The 26,696-nt window shown below is 39.7% G+C and overlaps 1 protein-coding gene across 1 annotated transcript; it reads left to right on the top strand.

Moving 5' to 3' along the window:
- Window positions 1–6: 6 nt before the first annotated feature.
- Window positions 7–26,544, top strand: WDHD1 (WD repeat and HMG-box DNA binding protein 1). Its single transcript, XM_033063904.1, has 26 exons — window positions 7–37; window positions 809–901; window positions 1,823–1,934; window positions 3,835–3,986; window positions 5,894–6,005; window positions 6,532–6,582; window positions 7,699–7,794; window positions 9,062–9,154; window positions 9,988–10,094; window positions 11,050–11,185; window positions 11,340–11,532; window positions 11,709–11,899; window positions 12,462–12,646; window positions 13,710–13,951; window positions 14,451–14,588; window positions 16,219–16,375; window positions 17,919–18,033; window positions 19,332–19,463; window positions 19,868–20,091; window positions 21,538–21,668; window positions 22,308–22,367; window positions 23,172–23,215; window positions 23,354–23,512; window positions 23,899–24,038; window positions 25,009–25,144; window positions 25,720–26,544. The coding sequence occupies exons 2-26, from the start codon at window positions 825–827 to the stop codon at window positions 25,918–25,920; spliced, it is 3,384 nt and encodes a 1,127-aa protein (XP_032919795.1). The 5' UTR covers window positions 7–37; window positions 809–824; the 3' UTR covers window positions 25,921–26,544.
- Window positions 26,545–26,696: the final 152 nt, after the last annotated feature.

Genomic DNA, 26,696 nt, shown 5'->3' with positions numbered 1-26,696 from the left:
GGGCGCGGGAAGGCTCGAACGGGCGGCGGGGCCGGCGGTGAGCGGCGGGAGGGAGCAGGGAGGGAAGGGTGGCGGGTACGGCCACACCGAGACCCCGCGGGCGGTGCGGGACCTTCCCGGAGCGGAATGGGGGTCCCTGCCGGGGTCCGGCGGGCGCCTGGCCTGGCCTGGCCTGGGATGGCTGAGGGAGAGGCCCCGGCACGCCAGGCCCCTCCGGGCCTCGGTAACCCGGGCCCCCATCCCCGCGGTGCCCCCATCCCCGCGGTGTCCCAGTCCCCAGCCCCCTATCCCCGTGTCCCCATCTCCCGTCCCCACGATATCCCCATCCCTGAAATGTCACCGTCCCTACAGTGTCCCCACTTCCCACCCCGTGGCCTCATCAGCATGTCCCTCATCCCTGCAATGTCCAATGTCCCCATCTCCTATCCACATGTCTTTTTCCCAATGCCCTCATCACTGTGGCTCCCCCCAACCCTGTGTCACCATCCCCACAACGTCACCAACCCTACAGTGTCCCTGTGACCTCATCAGTGTGTCCCCATCTCCCCTCCTGTGCCCCCATCCCCGTGATGTCACCATCCTTACAGTGCTCCCCTCCCAGCAATGTCCCCATCCCCATGTCCTCATCCCCACAATATCCTCCTTTCCTATCCCGTGTCCCCATCCCCATGTCCCCATCCCCACAGGTGGTTGAATCCGTGCGTGTCCCAGCAGCTCTCACCTCGTTGCCCCATCTGATGCTCTTCCCAAAGTGTTTCCTTTTAATTAACTGACGTTATTTCTCCTCTTTTTTCCTCTCCACAAGCAGACAGGTGGGAGCAAAGATGCCATCAACACAGAAGCCAATGCGGTACGGCCACGCCGAGGGACACACCGATGTGTGCTTCGATGACACCGGCAGGTAACAGCCCCATTCCCAGGGACTCAGAGAGGGATGGGCTTGTTCCTGTCTGATTCTTTCCCAGGAGTTGATATTTCATTGGCACAGCTGCCCAGGATGGTGGTGTTGTCCCCATCCCTGTGGGGATTTAAAAGCTGTGTGCATGTGGCACTTGGGGACACGGATCTGGAGTGGCCTCAGCAGTCTGGGGAATGGTTGGACTCGATGATCTGAGAGGGCTTTTTTCAATCTTAATGATTCTGTAAGTTTCTGTATCAGCCAATGTGAGATACTGTGATGGATTTATGGCCTGACACAGTCAAAAAAATTCTGTGGGTTTTGCCTGTGCTGAGAACTGGCTCTGGGACGTATTTTAGGTGCTCTGAGTTTAGAAGTGATTGATTTGTAACTTAAATTTAAGCATATATATATATATATATTTCCATATGTATATATATAGTAAGTATTATATATATAAAAATTCTGTATGCACATTTTAAGAGAGTGACTTCATAGATTTTAGCAGAAATCAGTGTAGTGTGGGAGCAAATACGTTTGTGTATGCACTAAGAAATTAAAAATATAGTTGAAGGAATGCAGTATTGGGATTGCTGTATTTTCATCCCTTCCTTGTGCTAGTTCTTGAGTGTATGAATACAAACTATATATTTAGTATTACCTTTTTATAGACCAAAAGGTAAACTAAAAAAAAACCCCAAACCCTCTCAAACTCAAAGGATACCTTATATACTGTTTATGATTAAAGGCCATATTATTTTATTCTTTTCTTAAGTCCATTATCATTGCCAAGGCTGTTCATAAGAGATAACAATCTGCTAACAATCCCTTGAAACCACAAAAAGCCTCATGTGGCATTACAACCAAACTCTTACAAAAGGATGCAGATTCCTGGATTTTAACAAATCCTGTGTCTCTCCACAGCTGCATTGTGACTTGTGGCAGTGATGGAGACGTTAGGATTTGGGAAAACCTGGATGATGATGATCCAAAGTCCATCAGTGTGGGAGAAAAGGCCTTCTCATGTGCTCTAAAGGTAGGTTAGCACAACTGTGTCGATTTTTCTACAGATTGTGGATTTTCCAGCTCAGGGGTGCTGCTTCTGTGGGTAACAATAAACAAGAATTACCTCTGACAATTCATTCTACCCCATACACAGTTATAGAGGAATTATCATTTACACTAAACTTTTGTCATATTTTTTCCCCTCCTCTTCCTTCACATTCAGTTATATTAATTTCTGACTTTGATCTCCTTTCTGAGAAATAAACCCAGCAGATTAAGCTAATTATGCAGTGAACTTCTTAGGCTGTTCCAGTGTTTTCTCACCATGTGAGTTGCAGGAATTTTCCCAGCATTGGATGTGATCATCAAGTAATAGGAAGAAAGCCAAGAGGTTGTTTTATGTGGGCTTGTGTTAAAGTCCAAGGAATTATAATCTGTATTAATCAAAACTTGCTTTTACAAAGTGAGTAATGGTTTGACAACACTTTTTTTTTAAATAATTGGTTGATGTTTCACTCTCAGAATTGTTGTTTGACCTAAAGATGCCTCTGACCCAGTGTCCCCAAAGTGAGAAGAGGATTTATATAATAGAAAATAATTATTTTTACTATGCATGTTCATGTATTTAGCTTGAGAACTGTCACATTATTTCCTTCATGTTCAATTTTTTTTATATTACATTAATCATAGTGGATCTAAAATATTGTCTTTGTGGCAATTTTAGAAGAGAAGATTTCCAGAAGCCTACCTCAGTTCTAAAACTATAGTGTATTTAATCTGACAGTGATAAAGAGAAATTTAAAAATTATTTTTCAACTACTTGTGATTTTTGTAGAGGTGTATGAAAGAGGAAATAAATATTAACATATTTTATTGTGTTATAAGAATTATCATTTGAAATCTTGGATCCTCTTTCTTATGTCCTTTTTAACATACCTCATGTATCTGTTCCTCAATACCTGTAAAATCTATTTTCATCATTGATTTTTAGAGTATTTTGCTGTAGATTTACATCAGATTCATTATTGTTTCACAAACCAAGTGAGGTGACTTGAATGGGTTCTCTTAGCAAATCAGTGGCAGAACCAGAAATTGCTAAAACTGTTCAAGAATAGATGAGGAAGAATCCTGGAAAAAATTGAAAAAGGTTCTCCTGGTTTTGAGGGATGTTTTGTTTTTAAACAGTGAGAGACTTAAATGTCAGGAAATCCTTTTTCCAAAATTATTCTTCATTAATGAAATGTCATGAGGGACTGTTCTGAGATGTTGATGTAATCTAGGTAATAAATCTAATCACTTATTTTTTTAGGTCATTCACTACTGATTGCCACTTCCTTTACATTCAGGATTTTTACTATAATTTTATACACCTTAAAAAAAAACCCCAACCACAATACTGCCTCCCCCCCAAAAATGCACACAATAAAAAAGAAAATAAGGCTTTCCCTTATATTTATTTTAAAATTTTACTGCTGTGTACAACTGAGGAAGAGTACTGTCACTCAAAGAGGTGTCACTCCCAAGTATGGAGAATTAGTTCTTTTATTTTGCACTTTTTAAAATCTGAATTAATTTTTAGTAAACGTCTACCTTCTGTTTTCTGCAAAGATCTGAGCTATAGTTCATGAACTTCTCATCTGAGAATTCCAGTCCAAGGGTGCCCTCTCCTGATGCTGCAGCAGATGAATCTGAATAGCATGCAAGTCAGTTTGGTTAAAGTGATAAATTATTAAACTTACTATGCTTGTCTGTATTTCTGGGTGGAAAAAGGGCAACTTGAAGAGTATTTCCCTTACTACCCTTACTGTTAGACTTTTTGGGAATGAATAAAATTAATCTGCCAAAACATTTGGGACATGAGAGCGGGATTTTTGTCTCTGTGGCATAAATGTGTTTTAACTGACAGATTTTATGACTGGTTTTGTTGTCAGAATGGAAAACTGATCACAGCAGTCTCCAACAACACTGTCCAGATCCACACATTTCCTGAGGGAGCTCCAGATGGGATCCTCACTCGTTTCCCCATGCACGTCAACCACGTCACCTTCAGTCCTGATGGCACCAAAGTGGCAGCTGGAGCCAGGTGATGTGGGCACCATTCACAATCTGGAAATTTCCTCACAGGCTGATTGTTACCAACGAGGTCATGAACCCACAAACCTCTGAGGGCTGCAAAGGATTGGAAAATGCCTTCAAGGGGGTGGAGGGGAAGAGAGGAATGAAGAGGAGTTAAGGAAACAATGCTCTGGGAGATACTTGATCCACCATGTAGTTTTATACAGAAGTCTGGTGTTGTGAAATAATTTATTTCCTTTAGTGTTTTCAAAGTGTTCACCCTTATGGATGTCTCCTCTCACTGAGAGTTTTGTCACTGGGAGCTGAGGATGGTGTCCCTACTGCTCAGGATCATGGAGCTGCAGATGAATGTGCACATCTAAAAGTTAGATTGGTTCTGATTTGTGTGAGAGCGTTGAGTCATTCTCTGGCATAAGCATCACTGATCTGCCAAATGATAACAGATGACACTTTCAAGACTTGCCTGAGGGGAATTTAATGTGTAGTTTACTTCTTTTCTCTGAGCAGCATGTGTGCTTTTACAGAATATACTCTAGTCCTTTAACAGAGGAGGCAAAATAGCCAGCAGGCAATGGGGTTTTTGTGATTTTTTTTTTTTAAGTATTTAAGGCTCAGGTGATTCTTAATTGGATTTGGTGAAGTCTTTGGGCAGTCATAGCTAATTCAGGTCTGCTTGCCTTTCTTCTGGAATTTTGCTCCACAGGGGAGATGGCAGAGATCTGCTTCCTGACTCCTCTAAGTGTGAATTGAACCAGAAGAGCATTTTGGATGAACATGCTGGACTGTGAACTCTGGCAGCAGCTCCACCAAAACTGGGAGGCTGGGCAGTAACCACTGTAATCTCCAAATCTGACAGGGATCATGGCTCTGGGCCCTCTGCCAGTGCTTGTTTCTGAGAGAACAGCTTTGCCCCAGGATCTGACTTTGATTAGAGAGATTAGGCAGACAGCAAACTCTCTGCTGTTTCTAAAACTTTAATAAGCCCTCAGTACTCCTGCAGCCTGGCTGGGGCTCCCACATTTTTAGGAAAAAGAGCTCACAAGACTGTCAGGCCACCCCTCAATGAGGTCCTGTGTCATACTGAAGGAGAATGGTGAAAGCCATGAAGTGAGGGAGTGCAGCTGAGAATTGCTTTTATTTGTCCCAGATTTCTTCATTTTTGCATGAAATCTTTAAAATTCAGTTGTGTATAAATTTAACATTCAACTGGCTGCCAAAGTTCATATGAGCTACATGAAAAAGGTTAAAGTAATGGTTAACCCTATAGAATTAGATCCTAAAATGAAATTTCTGTGAGTATTGCAATGAGGTTTGAGAGGGAGTGGTACTGGAAGTTTATCACAGCAACTCTTTGTTTTAAGAGTTAGGATTGATATTTTGAGTTAAGCTGCAGCAATGGCTGCAATTTTGGAAGAAGGAATGAAATTGTAAACATTCTCTTATTGTATCTAATACCCAAATGGTCTTAAAAGTCACACAAAATATACTACTTGCATCATCTTTTTTTTTTTAAAGCCACTTGGCCAAATAATTATAGTAATGAATATTGGTTCCACTCAGCAGTTAGTTCTTGTTAAGTCACCAGCCCTCTGGTATCTGAACAGAGATTTTTATTAGATCATGTAAAATATTATATTGAAGAAGTATATGGTCTGTGTGTGAATAATATCTTCTTCAAAAAACAAATGTATTTTATGAATTTGGACATGAACAAAAATAATTTTCTGATAAAAACAGTCTGGCCTGACTCCTATTGTACCAAGCCTCAAGATTCTCATTGTCCATTACATCATATTGTGCTGAGAGCTGTAACTTCCCCAAAAGATCTTTAATGCCCAATTTTTATTGCTATAAAAACGTAGTTTGTCATTGTTCACAGCAATGTTAACAATTTTATGTCATTGTGATCTGCAGTGACTTTATGATCAAAGTTGTGGAGGTGGCTGATAGCAGCAAGCAGAAAACATTCCGAGGACACGATGCTCCTGTTTTAAGCCTGTCTTTTGACCCCAAGGATGTTTACCTGGTAAAAAACCAACTTTTTAATTTGCTTTCTGCTCTGAATCTTATTTTCTCTGTGGGAAAAAAAATTTAAAATGTAGTTTTGACCAAAAAAAAAACCAACTGGGTAGATGAGACAACTTCATTTCGTCTGACCTTGCTGGTGATGAAGTCAGAACTTGTTGCCTCCCAGGAGAACTCAGTCTTTTTTTACTAATCTGTTACTGCCTGTGTTCTTCTGGAGTCTAATTTAGAAGAGAAAAGGTGCCTCAGAAGAAATGTAATAATAATTTTGAGCCTCTTTGGCAAATAAATAGCTCACTAGAATATGAGGGTTTGTAATTACAGCAGCTTGGAGCTGAGTACAATTATCAAGATGACAGCATTGGAAAGTTTTAAATCTTAAAGTGGTTTAAACAGGGAGGCTTTCTTCTTAAAACTGCCTGTGTATCCTGTATCTGTGGCATTGGTTGTAGGGATTTTTCCATTTTGTAGCATTAATTTCTCTATGTGTTTAATTATTAATTTGTTTACTCCGTTCTCTTACCGAGGCCTCGGCGAGCTGTGACGGTTCTGTCAGAGTCTGGAACATTGCAGATCAGGTAAAAGCTGCCTTTTCCATGTGAAATCTTCCCTAAGAAATCCAGGATTTCACAGACAGCAAGAAGAGCTGGACTGAAATAACCCTCCTGGAGTGGGATTTTCCTTTTGGGGATGAAATCTAGTTGCACTTCACAGAATACTTGTATCTGCTTCTGGGAGAAATTCCAAAAGCTGATTATGAAATGTTGCCTGGGTAGCTGTGTTTTGTTCTTCCTGCCTGTGAAATCCCTGATTCCTTCCGTTCATCTCTCCTAATTGGCCAACACTGTAAGTGCCAGGGACAAAATGAGGATAGCAACAGACATCACATTCCTCATTTCAGAATTTCAGCTCGTTGCTTTCAGGACTGAGGAATTTTTGATTATAATGAAACAATTTATTAACTGTAGTAAACACATTTAGCCTCTGCTCTTAGAACTCTTAGGAAATGGAGAATTTCAGGTGAAGGCTTTAATAAGGCAGTTGTGCACATGGATATGGCATTAGTTTTTCTAAATGCCACTGACTGGAATAAGAATCCCTGTGGAATTATTCCTGTAAGTACAGTTGAAAATATACCCCCCACACTTGTGGCTGCTGCTTTTTAAAGACACAAGCATAGTTGTGTGAAATCTCATGTTCCAGACTGACAGTGGGTGCCTTCTGGGGAAATGATGCTGAGAATATTCCAGGATTTGGGCAGTTTGATGCATGAATCTGTGCTGTGATTTGAGATTACAGCCATTCATTTTTATACTGCTGGGACCATATTCAGGCTGCTGCATGTCACCTTGCTGCAGTTGATCTGGGTTTGACAAATGCTTTTTGGCCACGTTTCTCTATAGCCTAAAAATAGATGGGCTCATTTGTTCTGTACTTGATTAAAAATACATGTTCTGTGATCTTATTTCTGTTACAAGTAGTTTTACTGTCATTAAAATAGTTTCAGGGCTACATTGACAAAGTATTTTAAGGCAGTATGTGCTACTGTATTTTGATGAAAGAGGTTATTTCAGTTCAGATATATTTCTTCCTTTTGGTTTTCTTCCCCCCACCCTTTTCCTTTCAGAATTTGTACTAAACAGCAGATTTTTGCTGCTCTAAAAAGCTTATATTTTTAAAAATTTTGTTTTCAGACATGCACCACAAGCTGGCTGCTGCTGCAGAAATGTAATGATGTGATAAATGCTAAATCAATCTGCAGGCTTGCCTGGCAACCTGGCACTGGCAAGGTAAGTGATATTGTTTTATCACATCTTAATCCTCTTTTTGCCTCTGAATCCAGCAGTGGAATTCAATCCCAAGCCCAAATTGCATCTCCTGGGAGTAAGGAAAATATTTGGGGTGAAGTTCCCTTTTAGGAAACATAAAAAACTGGAAATGGCTCCCTGTTTAAACTCCAGCCTGAGTTTGGCAGGAGTCCAGCTGTCAGCCCTAACCAGCATTAAACAGTCTTGGTGTGCTGAATAGGAAGGAACATAGGACATGAGGGAAGTAATCAAATTGTTCCCAACAGAGCATCAAAGGAGTCCTGTCCTTCTCTGCTTTGAGTAAATTTTGCCCTGGTCAGTAAATATTTCCTCAGTAAATTGCTCCCTTTATTTCACCTGAAGATTAAAATTGCAGGAGGGTGTAGCCAGGTGGGGTTGATGTCTTCTCCCAGGTCACAAACATCAGGACAAGAGGAAATGGCCTCAGTTTGCATCAGGGGAGGTTTAGATTGGATATTAGGAAAAATTTCCTCACCAAAAGAGTTGTCAGACCTGGCACAGCTGCCCAAAGCAGTGGTGGAGTCCCCATCCCTTTTCCAACCTGGTTCTTCAAAATCCCTGGCTGCTGTCACTGTGTTATGTATCAATTTTCCATGGAAGAGTGAATGTCACCCTCAGTACATTGTTTCAATATCCATATTGCATAAAACCAAATACTTTCCATTTTTAGGCTAATTCTTCACACACACTCCTGTATTTGAAATGTAAGCAGTTGTCTTGCTTCTCCTACAAAGCAAATTGGTAGAATCCTAACCAAAATAAATCCTAAAGAAATAGCCAGCCAGTAACATTTATGTAGTTTTATGGAAGATGAAATGAGCTGGTGTAGGAATCAGCTGTCCAAATCAGATTTATTGAGAAATTGTAACCTGATCAAAAGGAGTTTGGGAGAGAGGGCAAAGAATTACCTAAGCCTTGTGCTCAGTGCATTGAAAACTGTGTGTGTGAGAGATGTTTTGATAAATAAGAACTTATAACCTTATGGTGCAGTTTTCTGCCAGAAGGAAATTAAGCTTACAGTAAAAACAGGAATGTGGAAAGCATTAAAGAACCTTGTAATTTAAATTGCTTCAGCTTCCTCTCAGTTGGCATGGCTGGGATGTTAGAGAGCTGTTAAATCCTGAGGCACTCACATCTGTGAGGCTGCTGAATGAAGGAACTGTGCTGTGTGAGTGTTCTGGTTGACAGGTAACTTGTTCTAAATTGTGTAATATTTTCCTTTGAGCAGCTTCTGGCAGTTCCTGTAGATAAAGTTGTTGAACTGTTCAGAAGAGAAACCTGGGACAGTGAGTTTGATCTGTCAGATGCCTCCATCACAGAGGTAGGTGCAGAGACCAGGGGCTGGTTAAATACTCTAATTTAAATGTTATTCTGCTAGAAATTATCTTGTGCACAGTATCTCTCCCTTCCCTGCTCCCTTCTTTTGGTAATGATTGTTCACATTTTCTGTAACCCACCAGGTCTCTGAAGTCTCCCAGACACTCACCCACTGCAGCTGAAGAACATCTGTTTTCACAAATTGCTCTAAACACAGAGCTTTTTAGAGAAAATGTCAGGAGTATTATTTCTGTATGAAGCAGAGATGTCAGTTGTTCACTTTATATTTTATTGAGCTGAAATTTAGTAGACCTGAATAAATTTCCTTCTTTCTTTTCTTCTTTTTCTTCTTCCTACCACCTTCTTTCTTTTGACCTCACTATGTACTTGGGAATCTTTGGGTTGAAGAGAACTGCCTTCTAGTGTTATTAAGATGCAAAACACACAGCCTTGGATTTTAATTTATGGGACTGTATGAAGTTCAAAATAAATAAAACTATGTTTAGTGCTGAGATTGCAAAATACACTCTGCTTCTTTCTGCACATCTAGAATTGGGTTTTGTTTTGCCTCATGGCACTGTTCAATGACAGAAGATGCATAGTCTGAAACAAAAATAGATGTGCTATCTTAAAAAGTGGTTTTTTTTAAAGCAACCATATTAACAATAGTTTTCAAAGAAAAAGAGCTGCCATGTACAGCAGGCTGGATATGACCTGTTAGAGATGATTATTAATTTTTTTTATTCCAAAATATCTGTCTGTTTTAAGCTCCAGAATAGGAATTCTGTGCATGTATTGATCACTTTTGATTATTATTTATTTTATTTTTTTCCTTAGTCCTTGAATGTTGTGGTCTGGTCTCCTTGTGGGAGGTTCCTGGCAGCTGGAAGTGTGAATGGGAATATAGTGGTGTGGAATGTGGAAACCCAGCAGTGCATAGAGAGGTATTCAGTGTTGTTCCATAAATCCCCAAGTTCATCTCTTTTTCTCAAAATACAATTTTATGGTCTTTTCTGTAAAACTTCTTTGTGCAAATGTAGAACTCTGCCTCTTGAGAAACCCTGATGAGATTGGCAGAATTTTCTGGTTTAACCTTCCCTTAGGGAAGGGACTTGAATGTGGATTTTGTTCAAATCCCAGAACCTTTCTGTGTATATCTGCTATTATTTTTGAAACTGATGGTTGATTAAAGGGTAATTTTGATGGAAACAAATTTTCCTCACATCCCAGACACTGGTAACATGTTTTCTAGAGGGAGAGGGGAGCACAGGTCAGTCAGTCAGCCATCCTCACCTGTAGGCCAAAAAGGACAGACTGGCAAATTGCAATCTGGTTAATTAAAGCTCTTAAAAACCTCTTAAATATTCCCCCAATTAAAGTCAAAGGTATTATTAAATGAGGCAGAGAAGAAGAGAATTATCTGAATATTCTGTGTAAGAAACATGATTGCAACTGCAATCTTTATGTTTAGAATTATAGACAGATTATGTAAATAATTAATGGGATGATTTTTGTAAGGATAAATGGTGGAAAAAGATAGAGGATTAATTTATTAGTTTATTCAAGAGAAACAAATAATGTTCTTTCTATAACTGAATGGTTCTGGAATAAATGGGTGCTGAGGAGCTCCTTTGTCTTTTAAATGTGTATCAGGAAGCTGCTGTTTTAAGAACATGATTCTGATTGATTTTTAAACTTTAAATTATTTTCTTCATAGAAAAGAAGAGTTGCTCTATTTTTATAGCAGCTGTTTACACTGAAGGTGACATATTAATTATCTTATTATGTGTAATATCACTTCCTTGTACTAATAAAATTTACACTTTTTGCAATAACTCTTGGAGGGGGGTTCTGCCCTGAGGAGCTTACTAAAATCCATTCTTTTCATATTCTTTTTAGGATGAGGCATGAGAAAAAATACTCAATTTGTGGACTGGCATGGCACCCTAAATATAAACAAATTGCTTACACAGACACTGAAGGAAATCTGGGGCTGTTGGAAAATATTGGTGATGTAGAGAAGCCAAATGACAAGGTGCTCAGTACCAATCACTTCTTGAATTAATATAATTATTTAAGTTGTATGAACACTCTGTTTTGTGCTTTGCAAGTTCCCTCTTGTGTGTTTATTTATTTCTTGAGTCCCATGTCCAAAGGAAGCTTTGTGCTGATGGCTGATCTGGTTCTAGGTTGCCAGTGCAGTGGCCAAAGACTACAATGATCTGTTTGATGGAGATGATGATGATTATTTAAATGGGGATACGATTGAACCACCTTCTTCCCCAAAAACTGGAGATCATGAGGATGATGCTGATGACCTTATACAGCCCCCAGGCCATGGGAGAAGGGCAGTGATTGATGATGATGATGATAACTCACTAGGTACACAATTTATTTTCTTTTATTTTCCAAAGCTCTTTTACTGGGATGATCTTTTAGCATCCTCTACTCAGATATATTCTGCTTTGATTTTCCAGAGAAATCTTGACTGTTTTAAATTTTTTTAACCTATATTCTGTCATAATACTGTGTGTAAGATTTTTTTTTTTAACTTCTAGATATTGGATTGATAAAAGCTAGTTCTGGTCTTCTTGAAAAGGAGGATGATGGTGATGATCAGACTGGTGGCTTTGCAGCTTTGCCAGCATCATCTACTCAACAGCCTTTCTATGATGGGCCAATGCCAACCCCCAGGCAAAAACCCTTCCAGTCTGGCTCCACTCCTGTGCATCTCATGCATCGATTCATGGTAAATCTGTGTGGTTATTTAGATCTAGATGCTTCTTTTATAATTAATATTGTCCATTTTGTGTCGTGTTTTTAATCTAATCCAAGATTTATTTTTTTTTATTACTTTGTGGTGTGAAGGTAAATAATGGAAAGTAGCTTTGTTTTCATGCAAGGACTCTGTAATGTTTTGGTTTCCATTTCTGTAGAAATAAATACTTTGCTTTAAGACAAAATCAAGCCATGCAGTTTGTACCTGTGCTACTCAATTTTAGCAAATCCATTTAAAAACTCCTAAGTCAGAACTGTGGATATTTTTGTGTTGTTAAGACTTGTATGTTAATCATTCACTATTTCTTTCTATCTGCAAGTTCTTTACACTTAATTTGGTAAGGAGAAAGATGGCTAAGCAGTGAGAGTGAAACTACTGTCTGCCTAATCCTGCTGTTTTAGGAACCACAAATCCTGATTACACAGGTCTTCAGATAAAAGAATTACAGCAGGCTGGTTTAGGGCAGTGTATCTGATAGATTCAGAACATTTGATTTGATGTTTTTTTGGGTGTGTGTGGTTCCTTTTGCCAGGTGTGGAATTCAGTTGGAATCATTCGCTGCTACAACGACGAGCAGGACAACGCCATCGACATCGAATTCCACGACACCTCTGTGCACCATGCCACACACCTGCCCAACTCCCTGAGCCACACCATGGCTGACCTCTCCACTGAAGCCATCCTGCTGGCCTGTGAGAGTACAGAGGAACTTGCAAGGTAAGTCATGGCCTTGCTCTGCAAAATCCATAATAGGGAGCTGCTTTTAACTTGTTTCAAGTATTTTGGCTTTTATTATCATCTTCTATCAATTTTGAGCTTTTTATTTATGGGAGCACTTTCAAGGACCACTTTCCACCTACTTGAAGGCTTCAAGAGCATTGAAAAATGTCATTAGTTTCTTGAGAATTTCTTCTTAATTGCCTTTTCAAATATATATATATATACTGGAAACTTCACACACTGCAGGCTCAAAGGGAATTGTAAACATGAACAATAGTTTTTCAGTCTGCTCAGATCAAAGATCAATCATAAAGGTTCAGCTCTTTCTTTTCACACTGTTGCTAAGGAGATGATTGGAGATACCCACAAGAATTTCAAGTGTGATGAGCACAAGTTTATGAAAACCACAGAAAGATTTAAGCAGCTGGGCCAGCTAAACTCTGTTCTTGCATTTAAGAACAATTTCAACTGTATTTTATTGTTGGCTTATGTGGATATATCTTGAAGAAAGAACTTTCTTCTTATTTTCACACATACAGCCATGTGGTAAGTTGAAAAGGATCCTTTAAAAGTATTGTTTGTGACATTTTGGTTGTCTGATTTTGAAAATGTCAGTTTTTCTCAATGAGAGTGGGTAACCTCTCAAAAGACACGATGTCTGTGGATTGGTCATAGGCAGTTTTCAATTATTAAAAACTGAAGTCTCTGATAATTTTTCCCTTTGAAAGATAGTATAACATGACTGAGTTCTAATGAGGGCTGATATTCAGGGTGCTTCCATCTAAAAAATCTCCCCTCAGACCTCTTGACTGTCTCTGCTTCAGGCTTTAGAGGCTTTGAATCTACAGTACTGGAGGTCAAGCTGGCTCTTCAGTTTTTGAGTAATGAGAGAAACACCTTTGCAAATGACCACTTGAAATTTTCTCTAGTTCCATCTGAGAGCTACATCTTCCATCTGAAATCTGTAGTTCCATCAGAGATCTCTGATAAAAATTTAATATGCTGTTGTATTTTCAGATATTGTATTTACTTCATGTGGGCATGTTTGTCTCTGCCTTAGCAAGCTGCACTGCATCCATTTTGGCTCCTGGGATGCCAACAAGGAGTGGACTGTGGATATGCCAAAGGATGAAGAGATTGAGGCCATCTGTCTAGGTCAGGGCTGGGCTGCCTGTGCCACCACTGCCCTGCTGGTCCGTGTCTTCTCAGTTGGAGGAGTTCAGAGAGAGATTTTCAGTCTCCCAGGTCCAGTGGTGTCCATGGCAGGACATGGAGAGCAGCTGATGGTTGTTTATCACAGAGGTATTTTCTCCCTTTTGTCTTTTTTTGAACTAGGATTGTTTTCAATGTTCACCTCTCCCTGGCTTCACACACTGCTTAATTTGTTTGTAATCACCAGAGAGTTTCCTTCATGGTGTTTCTCCTTTTCTGGGTGATGCTTTTACAAACACATCCATCATAACTGTGACCTCTGACCTCTGTGTTTGATATTGGGATGCTGAGATAAACTGTGGGGAAGGGGAGAATTTTGCAACAGTGAAATTAATATATTAAATTTGGGTTTCAGATGTGCCAGAAGGAATTACTACAGCAAATTAAAGAAGTTGTTGTCATGCACATCTTGTGTGTCCAAAATATCAAATAGTTGTGTGTCTGACAGTGGTATCCATGGGTATTAGAATGAATTAGAATTGTTTTTCATATAGAATTAATTTTAAATACCAGAATTAGTTTTTGATTCAAAACTAATTTAGCCAGTCCTTCTGTTTTCTAACACAATCATTGCACAACTTCTTCCTAGGTACTGGGTTTGATGGGGACCAGTGCCTCGGGGTACAGCTGCTGGAGCTAGGAATGAAGAAAAGACAAATTTTGCATGGAGACCCTCTTTCTCTTACAAGGAAATCCTATTTGGTGTGGGTTGGATTCTCTGCAGAAGGTATGGAACACCTGCATGAGGGGTGTTGAGAAATATTGGCACTGCTGGGGGGGTTACAGGAAAACTGGAGAGGGGCTTTGGACAAGACAAGGGGAAATGGCTTCAAACTGCCAGAGGGCAGGGATGGATGGGATATTGGGAAGGAATTGTTCCCTGGGAGGGTGGAGAGAGGCACAGGGTGCCCAGAGAAGCTGTGGCTGTCCCTGGATCCCTGGAAGTGTCCAAGGCCAGGCTGGACAGGGCTTGGAGCAGCCTGGGATAGTGGAAATTGTCCCTGCTCCTGGCAGGGGGTGGAACTGGGTGATTTTTAACATCCCTTCCAAACCATCCTGTTATTCTATTGAGAAGTTTGGCTGATTAATGCCCTTTCAATAATGCAGATCTTGGGATTTGGACTTTTACTTCCAGTCTCCTCAACAATAAACAAAATTTTATTTTTCTATTCTTTCAATATATTTGTCAGAAATCAGAACTTGTTCTCCTGATTGGTTTTCCTGCTCAGCCAGAAGAAATTGTGTTAATACACCATAAGATCACCCCAACCCCCTAAAGTTGGTAGCTTGAGAGGACCTTTTATAATAACCATAAAAAGTAATAGTATAATAGCTGATTTCCTTTGGGAATCCACCCAAGCAGTATAAATTCGATTTGTCCATGAAATGTTTTAATTTTGAACTTGTCAGTTGACCAGCAGTGGTGCTGGCTGACAGAAGGTGGCGCATCTCTCCAAGGAAACTGCCTTTTCCAAACTAATTGGTGCTGTGCTTGGGACAGAGGATATCCTATCTAAATATGTAAACCATCATTCCCCAGCTCTATCCACCACTCCCACCTTGCTGGGTTGTTGTGAGGTTTGAAATTTTTGCTGGTTTTGAGGCACTTTTTGTGTCGGGTTATTTTAAATGATTAAAGCAGTTAATAGTTATTAAATAGTTATGGCTTATTATAAAGTGCATTGGTTTTAAAAGTAAAGTTACAGTCATTAAAGTTTATGTTAAGTTTTGTTAAAACTAGAGTTTTAAATAGAAGTAGAAGCTGCTCTTGTTAAGGTTTTGGGAAGCTGATGTTGCTGTGGCAGCTCTTATTTTTTTCTTGGGTGTTGCTGGTAGCAAGCAATAGTAAAATAGAAAGCAATGGCATAAAAGCAATGGTATAAAGTACTGATTCTTTTTAATACATAATTTTATATAGGATTTTTTCAACAAGCTAACACAAACTCAGACTATTACTACTTAACTTACTGGAATTCTAATTTTTTGACATGTTTAAACTATGTATATGATCTATTTTGTTCTAGCTGAAAAGTTCTTACTGGAGCTTTATTTTAAGTATAGTCTCTTAATGAACTTTTGGAGCTTCTATTAAAAACATTAGTATGTCTATTAACTTTCACCAGAACTTGTTTTTTTACTCTGGCAACTTAAACCTTTTACTTACTAATACTTACTAACTTACTTAGGCTAAAACTCAAACTTACACCTCTCCTTTATGTGTGAATACCTTAACATACTTTAATCCATCTAAAAACTTTAATTCAATCCTTGCACTTTGATTTCACTCTGAAAAATTCCAAGTTCACTAGGTTGTAATTTGCTGTAATGTGTGAAATGCTCTCCTTTGTAACCCACAGGAACCCCTTGTTACGTGGATTCCGAGGGAATCGTGCGCATGCTGAACCGGGCGCTCGGGAACACTTGGATTCCAGTGTGCAACACCAGAGAGCATTGCAAAGGGAAATATGATCATTATTGGGTCGTTGGCATCCATGAAAATCCCCAGCAGCTCAGGTCAGATAATTCACAAGGAAAAGCTTTGTTTGTCTTGCTTTTCAATCCTGGAGAATCCCTTTTCAATCCCTTTTTACAGGGAGAAACTGCAAACTTCACCTGGTAAATATGCACAGCAAATGTAACTCCCCAAATAGAATTCTGCATGGAGGATTCATTATCAAATTGGTTTTGAGTCACTCATTAGAGTTTTATGATTTGTGACTGATTAATTGGCTCAGAGGTGTGCGTGCACTTTATTGACACATTCACAAATCTGCATTTTGCTTGAGAAACTTTTTAAACTTACAGTGACTATTACACATCTGCTTTTGGTGGTTTGGTTATTTTCTTTTTTTTCCCAAGTTTTTGCAGTTCTTGGTATCTTTTCTTCCCCTTATTCTTTCCCCTTTCTGGACTTTGAAAAGAATCTAATCCTGTGACTCATCTACATCATCAGACAGAGATAAATCAGAGCTGTCTATTATTATATTAATATTTAAAACTGTGGCCTTGAAGAGCCATTTTGGATGTAAAATTGTTACAGTGGTGTGTCTGAATAACTGTTTCTCTTTAGTGTGACAGGCATGCTGGACATTTTTTTGCTAAGCTTTATTTGTAGCCTTTTTTATTCAATGATCTGTCTCCTTTTCCTGCCAGGGCAGAATCTATCAGCTCACATATTTTACTGAAATTTAAACTCTTACTTTGTTAATTACAGACAATTGTAGAGTTTGGTGGGAGACTGAATTTTATTTAAACTTATGTGGCATTCTAAATAATACTCTGCTTTTTTGGAAAAAGGGAAATAATTTGATAACTCGGTTTAAATGTCACTTCCCTGCCTGTTTCTCCCTCCAAATCATTATGTTGGCCTCCAGAAAATTCACCAAAAAAGATGATAAGATTGTCAACTGTGAGTCTCTCATCCTGAATTTTTCCTTCTACTCCAAGAAAGAGAGTGCTGCTCTCTGAATTGCAAAGAACATTTCACTCAAAGCCAGCAGCATAATGAAGATAAGGAGGGGGGAGGGTTGTACAAACACCATATGCCTTAATTAAGAGATAGCCAGAACACTGGTGCTTCCTGTTCTTTTTTTTCCCCAAGTTTCTGAAACAGCAGCTTGGAAACCCAGATGTTTTTGTCAGTGCTGCATTGGTGCTGCAGGAAACACAGCTCTTCCCCAATCAATGGTTTGCTTATGTGATTGTTCCCAGAAATTACTCCTTTAAATATAATGCAACAATAACTCTGTGACTCCAGTTGTTCAGTGGTTTCTGATTTTAATATATTGCATTTACTCTTTGTAACAGCTGTTAAATCAAACATTATGTGGGATCAAGATCAGAGTGTCACATTTGGAGTTTAAAGTGTGAACAAGAGCAGCGTGTGCCTTGCTGGTTTTGAAATGTTTTCTTGCTTGCCATGCAAAGATAACCCTTGATCATGCAATCTTACACATTGTTATATTTAAGCCAGTCATTTAATTGCTATTTTCCAAAGGACAAATCCCCTCAAATGTGAACATGTGGTGAGTGTGGCTGTGTTGTTTCCTGTGCTCAGGTGTATTCCCTGTAAAGGAGCTCGCTTCCCTCCCACCCTGCCACGACCTGCTGTAGCCATCCTGCCTTTTCAGCTTCCTTATTGCCAAGTTGCAACAGAGAAGGGACAGATGGAGGTGAGGAATGGGGTGGAGTTCACAGCTGGGAGGCTCAGGTGTCCCTGGAGTGGGGATTCTACAGGAGCCCTGTTGATCCCCCTGCTGTGAAAGAGGACAGTGCAAACTCTGAGTAAAACACGTGGCCAAGGGGTTATTTGGGTTCAGTGTTTTGTGGAGCTTTTCTGGTTTGGTCCACAGCTGTTTGTCAGTGAACACAAAATAAAATGGGCAGAGCTGATGCAAAGTTGTATTTACACATATCTGTTTCTGACCAGTGAAGTCTTTCTCACTCTTCTTTTTAGTGGGTTGTGATACCAGATTTGGGGATCCCAGCCAAGATACCCTAGAAAATGTCTGGGTTTTACTATTTTAGGCATAACAAAATTTTTGGCAGATGTACTAAAGTATCCAAATTCATAATCACTGAAAACACAGGTTTTCTGGCTTGGCTTATTTAGAGGCTGGTGGAAGCAAGATGTGCCTGTGAACAACTTCTAGAAAAATAACTGTATTTTTTCTTCAATTTTTGTTGGTTTAAGTATTTCAAACTTGTAATGCTCAGCTGTAATGCACAAAAGAGAAATGAACATAAAATTCTAACCTCAGCCTTTGAACAGTTTAATGCTATTTAAAATTTATTCTCTTTGATAGAAGTGTAGGTAAAAAGTTTCAGTAGTAAACACACTGTAATTTTTAATGAATTCTCCTTCATTTGGTTAAGTGTTTTGTTCTTTATCTGATAGACTATGTTTGCCATTCCCTTCTCAACCCAAAATAATGGGATGAGAATACCAGGAACTGTTAATTTGGCTTGAGGGAATATGTGTAGGTAAAGAAAAGTTATTCTAATACACCTGATGAAAACTTATTGGTTTTGAATAAGTTTACAATTATTTTGAACAAGGCTAGCCTGGTGAAATAGCCATACTTGCATTATAGTTCATGTGTCTCTCAGATAAACTCCTAAATTTACTGAATTATTCTGGAATACTTCCAGTTTGCTGGGGGACAGCAGATAAAGTGTTCTAGAATTGTCTATCCTGATGGTATATTGGTGAACATGTAGGTTTCATCCTGCTGTAATATCAATGGAATTCAACATATATGGCAACTGTTTGGATCAGTTTGTGTAAATGTTATCCATCTTTTCCTTGGTAGGCATTGACTTGAAGGAGAATTGTCTACTCCTCACCTTCATTATCAGAGGAAAGAAACATTTAAGTGGATAAAATACATTGAAAATTATTAGGCATTATGTTATGGATTGTTTTTTCCCCTCTGAATTCCAGCACTCATCCTTGTCCCTTTTTTTTCAGGAGCAGTACTGGCGTTCTGTTGTGTTTCACAGCCACGTGGATTACTTGTCAAAAAATGGCTATGAATTCGATGAAAATGCTAAAAATCAGGCAGTGAAAGAACAGCAGGAACTTCTAATGAAGCTGTTTGCTGTAAGTACAAATACCTAATAGAAAGAATCCCTGAGATTTATTTCTGAGACTGAAGTTTGGACAGGGCTTGGAGGAACCTGGGATAGTGGAAGGTGGGAATGAGATGAGCTTTAAGGTCTCTTTCAATCCCAACCATTTTATGTTTCTATAATGTAAATGCTGGTGTGATTCCTCTTATCAGGAGTCTGGCTAGGGATTGGCAATCCAGCTAGTTCAGACTTTTATCAAAGGTGGGCTGCAGCTAATCTTGTTTATCAGTGTGAAGGGTGGGGGGAAGAAGGAAATAAAAAAGCTTTTTCTTTCACCTGTCATTCACTCCACCAACACCACGATATCCTGCTCCTGGAGTTTTGAGGGAGCTGTGGAATTGAGGTGTGTGACTCCCCAGGTTTCCTCTCTTGCAGCTTTCCTGTAAGCTGGAGCGTGAGTTCCGCTGCGTGGAGCTCGCTGACCTCATGACCCACAACGTGGTGAATTTGGCCATCAAATACGCGTCCCGCTCGCACCGGCTGAACCTCGCCCAGCGCCTCAGCGACATGGCTGTGCAAAAAGCCTCAGAGCTGGCAGCAGCACAGCAGCAGCAAGAGGAGGAAGAAGAAGAGGATTTCCCAAAGCACTCGAACGCTGGGTAATGCAAATTTCCATGGCTAAAAAACCGGGGTGGTTTTACTGCTCTGTCGATGTTTTGATGTGCTTCTCTGGCCTGCAGCTTGCAGGGTGTTTGTGGGTGATGTGACAGTTCAAGCTGCTCTGCTTGTGAATGACACTTGTGAGATGGTACATCCTTGTTGGTGTCTTGTGAGGACTCATCAGTGCCAGAATAGCAGCACAGAAGGAAATATCTGCACTGCTCGCTTCCTGTGTGCCTGTGTCCAGCAGCCTCAGAGCCAAAGCAGGCTCAAGACTAAACTGCTCTGACTGGAATTTTCTCTTCCCACCTTTCCCTGCCTTTGGTTATTTGACTCCCACCTATTTTTTTTCCCCTCTTTGTTTCAGTCTCTCAATCTTGATTCATTCCTGCCTGTCTTTCTCCACCCATCCCTTTTTCTCAATATCCCATTTCTTTTATTTAGTCTTATTCCCTCCTAACTAATCCCAACTCTTCAAAGCTGTGGAACATACTACAGGTTGGCTTTGCATTCCTTTTCTCTTTGTGCTATCAATCTTTCCTCTCCTACCTGCATCTGTTTTGTATAACATGATGAGGCAAAAGGTGTGTGTGTGGGTTTTGGTGGTTTTTAAAAAAATTGTTATGGGGTTGTTTTTAACATATTTAAATGTATTATAATAATATATATTTATATTCATTTCTGTCATATTTTTGGAAACAATGTCTTCCTATAGCAATTTTATGCATGAAGTTTGGGACTTATTTAAGCAAAAGGAAGAGATAATTTCCTGAACTTATCTGAAGCCTTTTCCTTATTCTTCTGTGTTAAATTGCACTGTCAAAACTCATTTCTAAGTATTCTGGCTTGTTCTTCTGGATTGTGTGTGGAAGCTGTAATCCCATGCCTGCAACTTCTACCACTCTGAGGGTTAAAATCCATCACAAACACTATGTTGTTTTAAGTGCCAGAGTAATCTACTACTGACTGTTTGGGTTGAAAGAAATGGGCCTTTTGTTTATGCATAATTACACAGATTTTGGTAATTGGCAAATTTTAGGAGGAAAATGCAAGAATTGTTCATCCTGCTATACTGGGAATTTAGAGAATAATCAGATTAAATGTTAAAAAATGATGCTTTCAGTATGAAATTGCATATCCATGTTACCACCTGTGTGTATTCATGGATGCAGAAAAGTAATCTGGTGGTACTGGAGGTATATGTGTTTACATGGAGATTACAGATCTTTAATGTTTTCATTTATATTTGTTGCAAACTTCTGGCAATAAAGTTATGGAATGGTTAATGAATCTTTAATCATCACAGTTTAATCAAGGTATAATGCACATGAATGCCAAATGTTATTGTTCTTACTGCCTAAATTAGGTAAGTGAGCTTGCTATCTGTTGTTTCAGTTTTCCTTCTGAATTTGGTGACCACTTCCTTTCTGTTGAATTCCTTTAAGTTACAGCAGCTCTGCCACAGAGTGGGGCCGGCTGCCAGGCAGGAATGCTCAGCAGGACCAAGAAGTGGAAGATGCTGAAGAAACTGATGCCTGTGAGGAAGCAGAAGAAACCCCAGAAGTACACAGAGAGAGTAAGAAAAATATATTCTCTGAATGGACTGGGAGTTCTCCAGATAACTCTTGCAGACTTAATAAGGAATTAAGTGGCTCCATATTCCAGGCTGTGCCTGCAGTTGCTGCAGAGAAAGTTCACTGTGTGTCATCTGCTGTGCCACAGCTGTGTGTGCATTGTGCTCAGTATCCATTAGAGGGGCCCTGGGGGACTTTTTCCTGTTGCCTGATTTTATTCCTGAAGAATTGTCTCACCTTCTAATCAATTACTTTGGTTTCAGCTCCAGTCTTGCAGGAGGTGCATTGATAGATGAGTAGTTTGCTGGGCACACTTTGAGGAATAAGCTTAAGGTTTAAGAAATAAATTTACAACTCTAAATCTAGGTAGAGGTGACAGATGGTTTTGTGAAAGTGTTTGTACTGTCTGAAAATGAAAAGTCATGCTTTAAATTATAGATAAGTTTACTGTAATCATGGAATCACAGAATAGTTTGGGTTGGAAGGGACCTTAATGATCATCCAGTTGCAGCCCTGCTGCCACTAGACCAGGTTGCTCAATCCCCATCCTTCCTTACTTCTCTTTTTGGTTTGATTTTTTAAAAAGAATTTATAGTACAATACTTGATTTCATTTAAATATGTACTCCTTTCTTTTTTCAGAAGAGCCAAATCGTTTCTCCAAAGGTGTCACTTCAGCAGAGGTGACAACTCCAAAGCCTGGTGAGTAAATAATTTATTCCAGGATGAAAGGATACACCTTTGTCGTTCTTCACAATATCTGCTCCTGTTTTTTATCCTTTGTTCTCCCATTACTATTTAAATTTAGTGCATAACAGTATTGTCAAATGGTAAATTTACAGAATTATGGGATGGCTTGGATTGGAAGGGACCTTAAAGCTCATCTCATTCCCCACCCCTGCCAAGGACAGGGACACCTTCCACTAGACCAGATTGCTCCAAGCTCCTGCCTGGTCACACTGGTTGTTGTTCTCATGTTTTAAGAGGTTCCTTATTCCTGTCTTCACTGCCTAATGATGTCCCATAACACTGTTCTGATTGCCTTAGCTGTGCCAAATGCTGGATCAGTGCCTGCCTGGCTATGCCATGAAGGCATTCTTTGGGATGAGGGAGAAATGAGAAGAGTGTTCAATGGATTTGTTTCACTAATCACATTTATTACTTGCAAGGCAGAGTGAAAAATCCTGAGGTAGAACTGTGAGTGTGGGCAGGCAGGGGCAGAATGTGACCTCCAGCAACCTGCCAACCCTTGAGCAAGAATAATAGGAGTGGAAACGGATTTGGGAGTGGAGGAAGTACTGGGTCTTCCTCTGGGTTTGTATTTTAAGCTGTTGGTCCTGTGTGGCATTTCTGATAACTAAGAATAACTGAGCACGTACAGCTTAACCTTCACAGGGTTATTAAAGTCTCTTTCTACTCACATAAAATGTGCACATTGCCTCAATGATTTGGATAGATGTGTGAGTGCACACATTTTTACATTCTCTTTTCTCTCCTCTGAAATAGCTCTGGTTGCATCCAGCAGCAGAGGACGAGTGAATCCATTTAAGGTAAGAATTTTGCAGCTGGGTCGATTGTGATGCTCTGAAAATCACAACAGATTCTGTCTGGAGTTTCCAATATAACAGATACCTTGAAGGGGAACATGACAGAAAATAAATAAAACACCTATTTATTTGTTTTGCTAGGTGTCATCCAACAGAAAAGACCCAGTGGTCCCCTCAGCAAATGTTTTAGACAATATGACCAAATACTCAAAGAAAACATCTTTGTCTGGCAGTCGAGCTGTAAACAAGCAGAACCCTCCAGTTATAAAGCCTCTGACTCCCAGACCCAAGACCAAGCAGGTAATGTTTATACTCTTTCTTGCATCATTTCATTGAAGAAAGAACATAAAATGGAATTTTTACCAGTTTTGATCAAATATGGAACCCTGTGAGTAAAGCAGCTTGGATGGCAGAGTTCGTTTAAGCACAGTGCAGAAACTGTGGCAGCACATAAAACAGCAAAAAAAAAATCAATTGTAGAAATTACTTTCTGTACTGAGCCTTGTACTTTTATTTTAAATAATGTAAACATCTGCTCTGCTGAAATTGGATGGACTAGATACTGTATTGATGCAAGTGATTATTATGTCTTTAGGAAAGGCTTGGGGTTTGTTAGGCTACATGGTACATGTTGTGTGAGGGTGAGGTGTTTCTACTTTTTTCATTCTTATTCTTGATTTCTGTAGGCTTCAGCAGCCTCCTTCTTCCAGCCTCGCACACCTGCAACTAATCCTGTTGAAAAAATAGTGGAAGAAAGAGAAGAAAAAGCAGGAAATGAGTCCCAAGAAGCCAAAGTCACTGAACAGGAAAACACTGAGAACAGAAGGTGAGAGACACTTGGATCTCAATGCTATATTCAAATTTTGATAGAAATGCAAGTCCAAAATCTATTTTGTTTCTGAATCTTTTGGACTGGCCAAAGAAATATAACATGAAGATTAAAGTTTAGCTCACAAGTTGTCACATTCCTGAACCCACTTGAAAAATGTGGGAAGGAATAATAAATGAGAAGTTCAAAATATAACTTTGGGGCTTAAAGCAACAATTTTTGCTTTGACACTACTTGTAATGACCTTTGATAAATGAAACCATGCTGCTGTGTTAGTTCCAAGTGTAGGAAATACTGAAAGTTTCAACAGCTCTAGAAAACCTCAAAGTCTCAAAGCTAAGGGTCTTATGTGAAAGAGTAAAAGCTTTATTTTGGTAGATTTTTTAAAAGAGAAGCTCAACAAAACCTTCACTCACCTGAGGAGCTGATCCCTTCCCAGCTAAGGCTGTTCCTGGGAAGCAGATGTGTTTCCTAACAATCCCAATCCTCATCAAACCTGCATTATTACAATCACGTTTCATTTAGGCTTCATTTAGCTGAGGAAGATGCAGGTAATTATTACTCATTTGGACTGGCATTCTTTTTGTTAAGCTTTACAGATGATGTTCTACAAGTGGCAAGGAGAGCAGTGAGAAGGATGAGCTGAGTAGTGCTGATGAATGTGCTCTATTTTTAGGTTGATGAGACCCTGTCAGAAAGGAAGAGAGAACCATGATGCTTTGTCATTCTAAAACTGGAGTGTTCATCTCCATATCTGTATCACAGTTTTAATAAAAATGCTTGACTTAGTCTTGCCTTGTCAGCATGTTCTCTGAGCATCCTGCAGTGGCAGAGAGGAGCCTGCTGCCCTCACAGCTCCTCTGAGAACAAAAAAACCCAGTTAGGTGCTGCTCAGAAATGTTGCTTTGGGAGGATGTGGTTTTCCTATAATCTTCTTAACCAGACAATTTTTGTGTGCTTACTTTAGACCCAAGACAGGTTTCCAGATGTGGCTAGAAGAGAACAGAGCAAACATTTTGACAGATAATCCTGATCTGAACGAAGCAGAAGTAATAAAAGAAGGCATGAGTCGATTTAGAATGCTGACATCAGAGGAAAGGATGGTAAGAAAACATTCTCTAATTCTATGGGTTTGCTAATTTTTTTTCCCTCCAGTGAATCCCTGGATTATTTTCAGTTAGGAATTTTTTCTTTAAATTCCACTCCAGTCCATCTTTATGGATTTCAATTTTGAACTGTGCCATGATTTATGACACATAATTTATGAAAATATGAACTGAATTATGAGCAATATCAGAAAGCAGCTTTTCCAAAGTGAGGCTTGTGAGAGGAATGCAATCAATGAACAAATAACAAAAGGAATGAATTTAAAGTCACATAGCCAGGCTTAACTCACTGGGGATTAATTTTGTTCTAATTTAACTTGTTAGGCCTTTTGGGTTTCTCATTTCTCCAGAAAGACAATTAAGAGCTTCAATTTCATACACAGTTTCAAAAGAAGTCCAGTTTTGAGGGACAATGTTGTTAGAAGAAAGGAAAGGGAGGAAATGGTTCCTTACTTAATCCCTGTTCATTTCATAGGAATTATTTCAGTACCTTACAACCAGAGTAATGATGTGTATGAAACAAAGTGGGGAGTTTTGTGGCCTTATTGGTAATTTTCTGTTCTACTTCAAAGGTGTGGACTGAGAAAGCAAGAGGAGGAAGAGTCAGTGACTTGGCAGAAGACAAAAAGCGGAAGCGTCCCCCAGCTGAGGAAGAAGAAGTGAGCAAGAGCCAGGAGCAGAAACCCGAGGACACAAATGCATCCAAAAAATCCAAACCTTTAGATCCATCCACAAACAACAGATTGTCAGCTTTTGCCTTCAAGCAGAGCTAAATGAGGTGGTGCCTTCTCAGTGTCTGTGTTCTGAAAGCATTCATGGAAGAAATTCCTCTGTGTTGAGGAATTGGCTGCCATGCTCCAAGAGCACTGGCAAGAAGAGTGCCTGGCTCCAAATAGTCTGATAGGAAGTGTTTTATTATCAATTTTTGAGAGGAGTGTGAATCCCCTCTCACAGTCTTTTACAAGTTCCTGCTCATGAGCCTGTTCCCTGAGCAGTGCTGTGCAGCTGTGGTGCACCCTGTGTGCCTTGGGTGCCAAATGCAGATTTATCCTTCTGGGGAGGATAAACTACAGGTTTTAGAGAGGCAAAATAGTGCCTTCCCTACCATCCCTACTGCCTTGAGAATAAGACACTCAAGAAAATGGGTGTGAGGGGGAGAAAGCTGAATACCAACAACATGTTAAGCTGCATTTTCAACATCTGTGCCAGTGGCAGAGCCTGACAGGGGCAGGGATAGAAAACCAGAGCAGAAGCTGAGTTAGGAAGGTCAGGTGTGCAAAGCCAAGCCATTCCAGACTGTGCAAAGGTGCTTTCCCAAGCAGCAGGATCCAGGGACTGCTCAGAACTTGTCATGTTTCTAACATTTGTTTCTGTAATGTTTGTTTCTTTAAATAAAATGTGGCTGTTTCTTTCTTTAAGGTGGTAGACTCTTCTTTGCAGTTGTAATTAAAGTAAACAGATTTCTTCCTACCAGCCCTAAGGCAGTCAGTTGGTTTTACCCTGCTCTGGAGACAGAGCACTATGTCTAATAAATGTATTTGAAGCAAAC

The sequence above is a fragment of the Catharus ustulatus genome, chromosome 6 (genome assembly GCF_009819885.2).
Source record: "Catharus ustulatus isolate bCatUst1 chromosome 6, bCatUst1.pri.v2, whole genome shotgun sequence".
Classification (NCBI taxonomy): Eukaryota; Metazoa; Chordata; class Aves; order Passeriformes; family Turdidae; genus Catharus; species Catharus ustulatus.
This window is presented reverse-complemented; position numbering and strand designations above follow the sequence as displayed.

Bases quoted from the DNA above. Each gene is read 5' to 3' on its own strand.
- WDHD1 (XM_033063904.1), top strand. From the start codon at position 825: ATGCCATCAACACAGAAGCCAATGCGGTACGGCCACGCCGAGGGACAC. The intron at 902-1,822 runs GTAACAGCCCCA...GTCTCTCCACAG, and splicing joins TGCTTCGATGACACCGGCAG to CTGCATTGTGACTTGTGGCA. The intron at 16,376-17,918 runs GTCAGATAATTC...TCCTGTGCTCAG, and splicing joins GAAAATCCCCAGCAGCTCAG to GTGTATTCCCTGTAAAGGAG.